The sequence below is a fragment of the Montipora foliosa genome, chromosome 7 (assembly GCF_036669935.1).
Source record: "Montipora foliosa isolate CH-2021 chromosome 7, ASM3666993v2, whole genome shotgun sequence".
Taxonomy (NCBI): domain Eukaryota; kingdom Metazoa; phylum Cnidaria; class Anthozoa; order Scleractinia; family Acroporidae; genus Montipora; species Montipora foliosa.
Window position 1 is genome coordinate 2,209,538 of NC_090875.1, and position 11,497 is coordinate 2,221,034.

The 11,497-nt window shown below is 37.8% G+C and overlaps 1 protein-coding gene across 1 annotated transcript; it reads left to right on the forward strand.

The window, feature by feature from the left end:
* The first annotated feature begins 3,713 nt into the window (after nt 1-3,713).
* On the forward strand, nt 3,714-8,149 carry LOC138009601 (FAS-associated factor 2-A-like). The gene is made up of 7 exons (XM_068856659.1): nt 3,714-3,819; nt 4,463-4,558; nt 4,847-4,931; nt 5,395-5,511; nt 5,910-6,015; nt 6,349-6,468; nt 7,885-8,149. The coding sequence occupies exons 1-7, from the start codon at nt 3,714-3,716 to the stop codon at nt 8,020-8,022; spliced, it is 768 nt and encodes a 255-aa protein (XP_068712760.1). The 3' UTR covers nt 8,023-8,149.
* The last annotated feature ends 3,348 nt before the right edge of the window (nt 8,150-11,497 follow it).

Here is an 11,497-nt window from a genome sequence, read left to right on the forward strand (position 1 = left end):
GGTGCTTTGCAAAAGCAACATTTACAGGGTAGACTGTAATAGCGTCTATTGATAAAAACCTCGTTCTCCTATAAGAAAGGCACGCAAAGAAGAAAATTGCGGCCGGGTAGTCTTATGTCTCGGAAAACTTAAAAGCACGGTTGTATTATTCAACTAACCCGTGAAGTTAATGAAGTTGAGATGCTTTCCAGCCCGTTTAAAAAGTTTAATAGACTAGCATGATAGGAAGCTCACTACATCTCTTTGGAAATGTAACTTACAATCTTAACCTAATTCATGTTCCAGTTTTTATTTTTGTGTCACACTTTTTATACGTCCTTGATATGTGGTTGCTACATCATCACTCTCTTTTTAAATCAACTGGTTACCAATGCTGAGAACAGTTACATTTATCTATTGAGGTTGGAGACCAGAAGACTCCAAACTGTTTTTGATAAAACTACATGTTTGTTAATTATTACCAAACCAAGTAAACATGAAACATTTTATAGTGTACATAACAACAAGAAACAAAGATGTATTTAGAAGGCACCACATCCAATTAGAAAATAAATCTTGATTTCACTTATAGGTGCCTCTGCCTCTAGTCCAGTTTCTCCACCATCACCAGGACTTGCCACAGAGTCTAATTTGCCATTCATCTCATCATCACAATCGACATTAACCACTTCCCATCCTGCCTCTGTGACATCCAGCTACTCTACTACGACCACAGCAAATGCCACCTCATCAATCCTACCATCACGGTGGCCAAGTACAGCAGCAAGTACCCCAAATCATCAACCAAGAGGTGGAAGTAAGAAGAATAATTATTTTTTTAGGTGGCAAGGGTTTACCAAGCTTAAGTCACATAAAGACAAAACCAGGGTAATGTTGAAACAGACTGCCAATTCCTTTGGCCTGACATGCATATGATGATTGCCATGACAACAACCAGTTGGTTGTCATTACAAAACGGAATTCCAAAAGTAACAAAAATAATTAAATGGATGACAATTTAACATGAAATAGACACACACACATATATAATTTCTTTGTGCTCTAGGTCTTGTCTTTGTGGGATTTCTGAGGGCTTCAATGATCTTTAGCATACGATACAAAGTCTTGTCTCTCACAAAAGTCCCTGAAGTCCCCAGAAGTATGGTATGGTTACAGTTAAATGCCAACTTCTGGGGACATTTTTGTGAGGAATCGAACATGTCCCCATATTCTGAACTGTCCCACACAGCTGGTGTGCATTCATATGTCTGTCCCCGTAAGAGTGCAGGGGTGAATGCCCATACAATGTATATGTGTGTGTGTGTATATGTATATGCACTGATTTTTTTTTTTATCTTAATGTCAATACCTTTCTTTGTAAGGTGAAACAAGAAGATACCTTGAGAGGTTAGCGCAACAAAGTGATGATGATGGTAAGCTCCCTGTGATGTAATCTCTGCTTTTTCAGACAGCACTGAACAAATAATACAAAAACAAAAACAAATTGCAACTTCTTTCTAAGTGAAACATGACATTTTTTGCCATTTTAACTCCCTCCCTCCTTTCCTGTATGGGAATAAAATTGATCAATACAGTTTCTTTCAAGACAATGTTTAGATAGAATTGGGGGCAAAGGACCCTAATTGCAACATACAGAATGTTCCTGGTCACCGCCTCTTTGTAAAAATTAAAAAAATTGTAAATGCTTTATTTATATTGGATGTGCACTTTGCTATCAAGCTAGTTCACAGACACTCCACGTTTTAATAATCTGAAAGAAGCAAATTTAACAGAAACATGGTGAGAGGCAACCATTTTTACAACGCGTGGCAGAGTTGAATCGGTGACAACCGGAAACAAATCCTGACCAGAGGTTAGAATGGGATTTGAACCCGGGGCAACCGCATGCAAACCCAACACCCTAACCACTGGAAAACGCCTTCTACGGCTCACTTTCTTACTCTAAGTGACTGTAAGTAACTTACAATTCAAAGATTGATATTAACCCAAAATGTTCATGTAGACCTACAGTACTCTGAAATTTACATTAACAAGATATTAATAATAATAACAGTAATTATTATTGTACTCCATTCTTATAAAGATACTTGGGATCTACACCACAGTACATTTGATGATGATGTTATTGTTGTACAAGATCTTCAAGGTAAGGAAGTAACTGTGGAACTATAAATTATTAGACTACTAGTGTGTGGTGCCCTTTTAATGGGTTACAGTGTAACAATCTTGCTTTGATATTTGTCTTCATTGCCAATTTGTAGTGAACCAACCAGGCTCCATTTTGTGTCCACACCACTTTTTTCCTGTACCCTTTAAAACACTACGGACAGATTGGACACCACTTCCTAAACATGCAATTACACATGCTTTGAGCTAACCACACTGACTAATAAGAATATTCAGTTTGTCCTACCTGTTACCTGCTTTATCAGTATAACTCTCTAACTCCATGATACCCCCAAGTAATTAAATCTATCTTGGATATATATATATATATATATATTTATTTATATCAAGATATATACCGGTATATATATGGCCTTATTGAAATAAAATTAATAATATTAGCGAGAATCCCATAAATCTGAACCTCCGTTTGCCTGTGTTTTAACTTTACTTTTTTGTGTGTATTAGTTATGCTGGCTGGCACGTGAGAGTTGCAGGGCAATGCTGATTGTTCTGCTGAATGAAAGGAAAGGCCTACACAGCAAAAGGGAGAATATTTTAAGGTAAACAAGTCCTCCTTTAAGTAGCGCAATGTATAAACAAACTCAATGCAGTTAAAATTCTTAAAATTCTATCCATTGAAGTCATATATATTGAGTCAACTGCTAAATGTACTTGCAACCTCTTTTAATACACAAGTTCAGTTTAAACTCTGTTTAAAGTGGTACTATGATCAAATTTTTACCCCTTGATTTTTTGAGTGTATCACATAGAATTCCATGAAAGAACAAAAACGCCATTTACCGTCTGCAAATATCTTCATTAGTTCCGGAGATATTTAAGTTAGAAAAATGGGTAAAATATGCAAATGACATGACTGATGACATCATACACTCAACCTAATATTATATTGAGTATATAAATAGAGCTACCTTGGCCAATTTACAAGGCAGACCATTGAAACTTGGTAGTCTAATAGTTCTACAGGAAACACACCTTTGGCTCTAAAAAATTATGTTCTCATGGCAACTCACTCTTTTCCAGTACCCACCCACTTGATTTCAATATGACTTTCAGCTTGAAATGTTAAACAACGCTACAACGTCGTGCTAACATATTTATATGCTTGCTGGATCATGCATATCTAGTGCTGTTAGCAAATATCCAAATGGAACGCCAAAGGTGGCCAGAAAAGCTCATAATATGGGGAAGGTGTGGAACCCAGTATGATGCTATGGTAACAGAACTGTTAAGCTCATATTGTGGAGAACATTTAGTAGAATCTTACTGCAAAAAATGAAAAAATTCTGATATAAATTGGTTAAGATATCTCTTTTTTGGAACTAAAAGAGATATTTGAAAAAAGTAATCAGCATTTTTCTTCTCACGCAGACTACTTGTTTATGTTTCAAAATGGCTTAGATAAGAAAGATGCGACTTTCGTCATAGTACCACTTTAAAGCATACAGGCAATTTAGGCATTGTATTGCCAGCATTCTTCCAGCGAGCTAAGTACAGTATGGTGAATCATGCTCACTTTGTTCACAATGGACTTTATCTTGAATAGGCTTCTTTATAGAGTAGTTAACTCTGAAAATCAACATCTTTGGCTCTTTTGGGTGGCAGAAATGTCATCTGATGATAGCAAAAAAGGTATGTATTAAAATTGCACTGTATTTCTTTAAAAACAAGGTTTTTCTTGTCACAAGCATGTTTAGCACATGACTTGCAAAGTTAATAAAGACAACAACACCATAAATTAAGTCAAGATTACCCGAGGAACAGTTTTCATTTGACGTGAGAAGTTGTGCAATTTGCCGATCTCCTACATACATCTGTAACTCTCACACAACAAGGTCTAAACCACCAATATTCTTAACACTGTTTTTTTATGTTCTGGGTAAAAACAGAGTGTATTACTTTTGACCACCACTGCTAACAACATCATCTTTAACAACCTCTACCTCAAATACTATGTTTGTTGTTTTCCTTTTTAAGTGCAGTGTGAAACATGTCCAACAAAACATTAATTTCAGTAATTTCGTGCCATGAATGAAAATAAAAGAACAAAAAACAAAAAAAACAAAAACAAAACTAAATGACCTGCAACATACATTGCTGCCCTAGGATTTAATAATCAAATAAGACAAAAATAATTTGGGCATGCTGCCATCCATGACTACCCAGGAATGACTACACCAAAGCTCCTCACTAAAGAAGACAAAAAAAAAATCATGGCTAACTAAACTGATTGCTGAAATATATACTTGAATTATTGTCTTTAGCTTTCCTTCAGTCCTTGACAAATATGGCGGAGGTGGTATGGCAGAGAGGATCATCTGCCTTGTTCCATCACTTGGCAGCAATGCAGCATTTGTAGGAGAAATTTCTGGTGAGGAAAAGTACACATACAAGTACTTGGCAGATACTCTGTTTGCATGCATCTTATTCCTACTAACCCACTAATGTCAAGTCAAAGCCTAAAGTGATCAGCATTACCAACCAAGAATGTTTCATTTACATTATGATGACAGCTTGAAGGTAGCTTTTGCAAACCAGTATGTTAATTAACCCACAAACAAACTCCAGCAAATTCTTAAACACACCGTAATTCTTAGAATTATTATTATCTACCAACATTTTCTCTTTAATACATTTTGGGTAACATCTTTCCCTACAGAAACAGACCTGGATGCACAGGATGTGGCATTTGTGCAACTACTGGAAAGGGCAAGAAACCTTACCCATGACCTCACTCTGGAAAGGTAATTCCTTATTAGGAGCTTCGCACTAGTAAAAGAGAATTTTATTTTGGTATTAATGTTTTTGTCCTTATCATGGACTAGAAAGCACGAAAAAGGTGTTTTGCAAGAAAAACTGCTACATAACAATCCAATTTGAAAATGTAGGCCAAAACTCATCATTATGTATAAAACATAAGTAAAACATTTAGAAGAAAAGACCTTATTATTTTAAACAGAAACGACTTTTGGTGAGACATGCGCCTTAATTCCCTGAATAGTTTCAACACTTTTCACTTTGAATTTACTTCCCAAAAGGTTACGTCCAACTTTTGTGGGTATCCTTCAGGAAAAAGTTCGTACGCTCGTTTGTTTCAATAAAATCCTAACTCACATTCGTGTTTAAACGAGCTTTTAGCTCCTAGGTGACACGCATGTAAATAAAGTGTTATTATTATTATTATTATTATTATTGTGGTTTTGACAGGGAACAGCAGGAACACTGGAGAGCAGAAAGAGCTCTGCAAGAGAAAGAACTGCGGGAGTCAGAAAGGAGTGACCAAAGAGAAGCACTAAATGTAATCCACGACCTCAGTCAGCAAAGGTAATTAACAAATCTATTTATTGATAAATGCATTTACTGGAAGATACAATATCAAAAGCCTTAGGTGCTCGGTGCTTCCAATAATTATGGTAAAAAGAACTTGATTTTGGTACTAATATGATTGTCCTTATCAGGGGATAGAAATAAAAGAAAAGCACAAAAAGCTGTTTTGTGAGGAAAGCTGTTATGACAATCCAATTTGTAAATAATAGCCCAAATATATATACACATGCATAAGAAATAAGTATAAATAATATACCTAAGAAAAAAAAATCAAAGGAAAGACCTTATCACTGTACAGAAAAAAATAGAGAAAACTTTTGATGAGCAATGTGGCTAAGTACATTGTACTTTCCAGGATGGTTTACACACTTTCATTAATTTTGTGGTCTTGACAGGGAACGGGGACATTGGAGAGCAGAAAGAGGTCAGCAAGAGAAAGAACTGCAGGAGGCAGAAACCAGTGACAGAGGAGACGCAATTGAACAACAGAAGGAAGAAAAGGTTAGCGAGAACTCTCCTCCATAAAGTTACAATTCACCAAAAATGATATAAATAGTGGACATGACACAAAAAGACTTCATTAATTGCCACTATAAATGTGAATGCAGAAAATGGTTAGCAAATTTCACACCCCACACTAGTGAATGTGCAGCAGCGATAGTTTCCTTTATGTTCTCAGAAATGGGTAGATTCTTGAAACATTACATGCTGCAGCTTTTCTCTCGTGCGCTGGAAATTTTTTCCTACTGCAAAAAGTAATGTGATGTATAAATCTAGTTAATCTATTACTGGGCCTGTAATTTTTACAATGCTAATTATCTTGGAAACAAACAGATACGAAAGGAAAGGGAACAAAGACTCACAGAAGAACCAGATTCTGGGATAAAAATAATCATAAGAACTCATGATGGAAAGAGGATGCAGCGGCTTTTTAAGGATACTGCCTTCTTTCAGGTGAGAGAAATAGAGAATAATTATAAAATATTAATTTTGTTTGTTGTATAATGTGGGAGAATTAAATCATGAACTTTGAAAAGCTAATAATGCCTGAACATCAATACACTACTGTTTACCAGATTCAAATACGCCAACTAATGTTGTAAGCTGAACATTGCCATGCATAAAGAAGTTAAGGACAGTGCCTACAGTTATTGCGCATACATGTACGTTCTGCGCATCTCCAGATACTCAGCTTTCCTATCGTTTGCAAGGATATTTTTGCACGGGTCAAAACTATGAAGAGAAAGTAGACCTTAGTAAGTTCTCTTGGTATCCAAAAAGAAAATTGGGGATAACCATGCATTCGTTAGAGAGAATTGAGCTTCAATTTGAGAAAGATCGCCATACATTGCTTTGTATTTCAGAGCTTTATACAAATATTGTTCATGAATTATCTTTGAAAAATGCATGGTTACCCCCGATTTTCTTATTGGATTTCAATAAAACTGGTAAGATCTACCTTTCCTGCATAATCATAAATCGGGCCAAAAATACCTTTGAATTAGTAGGCACTGTCCTTAAGGAGTAACTTGATGATATATACTGGTTACTGAAAGTGACTGTTGCTTCTTACATGTAGTTGTTCATACCTCATGATATCCAAAATGGCAGACATGACAACAGCCATAACAGATTTATGCAACTGCTTTTACAGATTGTGTTTGGAGTATTTGGGTGTTGCTGAAAACAATAAAATCACAAAAATATTAATCTATAATGTAAGACTATAAAATGAAAAGGCTCTTTGATTATTATTTTTAATCCCCTGCTCTAAAACAAAGATCTACTTTTCTCTATTAACTCCTGAAGTGAAAAAGGTACGAGTTGGACATCTCAAACTATTCAATAGAATTCACACTTGCAGATATTTTACTAAACTTAATTAATTATGTAATTATTTAGAGAAAAGAAGGCTAATTTAACCAGTCTCATGCAAATAAGTTCATTTCACTACTAAAGTAAAGTAATGCTTACGGCTATAGCAATCCAAATACATCAAAATGGGCTAATTGCCCGGCAGGATTTTGGTCCAGGGGCAAAAACCCAAGGAGTCAGAATGGCTGGTCATGCATATGCACACAAGGTCAAAGAAGTTAGAAAACATTTGGTTCTGTATGAAGCAATCCCAATTTGAAGAAACCAGAAGCGCAAGGTGGTATCTGGTGATTTCTTAGTTCTTGTAAGGTGGTATTGGGTAACATCCTTGCTGCAATGAAGAAAGAAAAAGAAACAACATTAATTATTGTATAAGTCTAAGAAAGAAACTAAAAAGCAAATACTCGCTTCCAGTAATTCATAATATGATAACTACAAAGCAAGGCAGCTATAGCGAAAACTGTTTCTAATTTCCTGTGGTTTTGTCATTGTCAGGAGGTGTATGACTGGGTAGGGTCATCCAATAATATGCCCTTATACTTCACCATCCAAAGGGGATCAACCATTGTTATGCACACAGACAGGTTGCAAACCAATGAGGTCCTAGACATTTCTGAACGAGTAAGTACTTGACAGGAATTTGAAAATGGTTATAATTGTGTGTACACTATTAATTTTGTTTCATATTGTCATTGCATTCAAAGAGCAGCCCTTAGTAACCCTTTCAATTTAAAGAATAACTTAATAGGCTTTAGGTCTTCCTTTTCATAACACCCCAATTCTTTTTCTATCAAAACAGGTTGAAGAGGAAATGAAAGTGGCTCTAAATAATTCAGAGGTAAGCAGGGCTCGAAATTGCGACCAATACATTCGCATTTGCGACTAGATTTTTCCCTTTGCTACTAAAATATATGGAAAAGTCGCAAATTTGCGACTCGTTGTAACCTTCACTCTTTCGAAACAAAAAGGTTAGCAGTTTCCACTTTGCGGCTTTTTTTGCTAAAATAAATAAATATATAGATGACAAAATTATTTTGTTTCTCGCTGTGAATTTTCTCTGCGATGCGATGTTTATACGTGCACAGCTCCATCCTTCGATCATTCACCATTTTCAGCGGTTTCTTTACACACAAGTATTGCGTGCTCATCTTTTTTGCTAAACCGCTGACAACACAATTCAGCGCGGCGATTTTGTGACTAAGATTTGCGAAATTGCGACTAAATTTTCGTATCATAACGCAAAATTGCGAGTGGTTTTTTTCGTTAATTTCGAGCCCTGGACCTTAAGGGAGAAGAAGTAAAGGAAATCAGAGATTAGAAAAGTGTGTTCGATGAGTTTTGTTGCTTTTTAACTGGGATTGGCGTGCTTTTTCGGCTGGCTGACTGCCTGACTGACTGACCGTCAATCAACTTTCCATTACGATCTAGCTACCTTTGGTCACTCATATTTCGTTCTTACTCATTGCATTGTTGTTATCATTCATTTTGTTGTTTGTAATAATTTATTGTATTTCTGCGGGAGATGTATCCTTAGTGAGAATAGGCAAGCATTAAAAGTTTATATTGATTAAGTGAAGCATGATATAAGTTTCTAAAAGTTTACAATGAAGCAGCTTGAGTTACTCTAAATTCATTTTGTCTAGCATCGGATCGAAACTATAATAATAATACTTACCTAATAGCATTCCCAATGGAGCCAGGTCCTCTGTGTCCATGCTCTTCGTGAGCAAGGATCTTTGCCTCCAGGTTCTTGGGAGCATAACATTAGGCTTTCTAGGTTCCCAATCGAGCCGGGTCCTCTGTGTCCATGCTCTTCGTGAGCGAGGACCTTTGCCTCCAGGTTCTTGGGAGCATAACATTAGGCTTTCTAGGTTCCCAATCGAGCCAGGCCCTCTGTGTCCATGCTCTTCGTGAGCGAGGATCTTTGACTCCAGGTTCTTGGGAGCATAACATTAGGCTTTCTAGGTTCCCAATCGAGCCAGGTCCTCTGTGTCCATGCTCTTCGTGAGCGAGGATCTTTGCCTCCAGGTTCTTGGGAGCATAACATTAGGCTTTCTAGGTTCCCAATCGAGCCAGGTCCTCTGTGTCCATGCTCTTCGTGAGCGAGGATCTTTGACTCCAGGTTCTTGGGAGCATGACATTAGGCTTTCTAGGTTACCAATCGAGCCAGGTTCTCTGTGTCCATGCTCTTCGTGAGCAAGGATCTTTGCCTCCATGTTCTTGGGAGCATAACGTTATCTTACTAATTCACCAACTGACCCCTGCACAAATATTATACATTTCTGGCATTTTTTCGCAATCCATCACAACAGAGAAAAAAAACCGAACAAACAAAGTCATCATGTTTTAATTTCATTAGATTTTCAAATTTTTCCTGATTCAGTCCAAGACAACAGCCAAAGCCTGAGATGGTTTAGCATCCATGATCAATACCCGCTGAAATCGTAAAACCGGTGGGACTGAAAAACGATGTAAATAATGTGCTTTCAATCGAGTGCAAAAAATAGTTGCATAATAGAAACATGGAATAATTCCACAACAGTTCTAAATTGTGTTCTTTTCAAACACAAGTCACACCAATAGCTCCTACTAGTGATGGAAACTACTATAATAACAATCCTTAGCTAATGGCATTTCCAATCGAGCCAGGTCCTCTGTGTCCATGCTCTTCGTGAGCGAGGATCTTTGCCTCCAGGTTCTTGGGAGCATAACATTAGGCTTTCTAGGTTCCCAATCGAGCCGGGTCCTCTGTGTCCATGCTCTTCGAGAGCGAGGATCTTTGCCTCCAGGTTCTTGGGAGCATAACATTAGGCTTTCTAGGTTCCCAATCGAGCCGGGTCCTCTGTGTCCATGCTCTTCGTGAGCGAGGTTCTTTGCCTCCAGGTTCTTGGGAGCATAACATTAGGCTTTCTAGGTTCCCAATCGAGCCAGGTCCTCTGTGTCCATGCTCTTCGTGAGCGAGGATCTTTGACTCCAGGTTCTTGGGAGCATAACATTAGGCTTTCTAGGTTCCCAAGCGAGCCAGGTTCTCTGTGTCCATGCTCTTCGTGAGCAAGGATCTTTGCCTCCAGGTTCTTGGGAGCATAACGTTATCTTACTAATTCACCAACTGGCCCCTGCACAAATATTATACATTTCTGGCATTTTTTCGCAGTCCATCACAACAGAGGAAAAAAACCGAACAAACAAAGTCATCATGTTTTAATTTCATTAGATTTTCAAATTTTTCCTGATTCAGTCCAAGACAACAGCCAAAGCCTGAGATGGTTTAGCATCCATGATCAATACCCGCTGAAATCGTAAAACCGGTGGGACTGAAAAACGATGTAAATAATGTGCTTTCAATCGAGTGCAAAAAATAGTTGCATAATAGAAACATGGAATAATTCCACAACAGTTCTAAATTGTGTTCTTTTCAAACACAAGTCACACCAATAGCTCCTACTAGTGATGGAAACTACTATAATAACAATCCTTAGCTAATGGCATTTCCAATCGAGCCAGGTCCTCTGTGTCCATGCTCTTCGTGAGCGAGGATCTTTGCCTCCAGGTTCTTGGGAGCATAACATTAGGCTTTCTAGGTTCCCAATCGAGCCGGGTCCTCTGTGTCCATGCTCTTTGTGAGCGAGGATCTTTGCCTCCAGGTTCTTGGGAGCATAACATTAGGCTTTCTAGGTTCCCAATCGAGCCGGGTCCTCTGTGTCCATGCTCTTCGTGAACGAGGATCTTTGCCTCCAGGTTCTTGGGAGCATAACATTAGGCTTTCTAGGTTCCCAATCGAGCCAGGTCCTCTGTGTCCATGCTCTTCGTGAGCGAGGATCTTTGACTCCAGGTTCTTGGGAGCATAACATTAGGCTTTCTAGGTTCCCAAGCGAGCCAGGTTCTCTGTGTCCATGCTCTTCGTGAGCAAGGATCTTTGCCTCGAGGTTCTTGGGAGCATAACGTTATCTTACTAATTCACCAACTGGCCCCTGCACAAATATTATACATTTGTGGCATTTTTTCGCAGTCCATCACAACAGAGAAAAAAAACCGAACAAACAAAGTCATCATGTCTTAATTTCATTAGATTTTCAAATTTTTCCTGATTAAGGCTAAGTGTGTCAGT

Coding starts and splice junctions, on each gene's coding strand:
- LOC138009601 (XM_068856659.1), top strand. CDS start 3,714: ATGGACTTTATCTTGAATAGGCTTCTTTATAGAGTAGTTAACTCTGAA. Junction 4,559..4,846: donor ATTTGTAGGAGAAATTTCTG/GTGAGGAAAAGT, acceptor CTTTCCCTACAG/AAACAGACCTGGATGCACAG. Junction 6,016..6,348: donor AACAACAGAAGGAAGAAAAG/GTTAGCGAGAAC, acceptor GGAAACAAACAG/ATACGAAAGGAAAGGGAACA.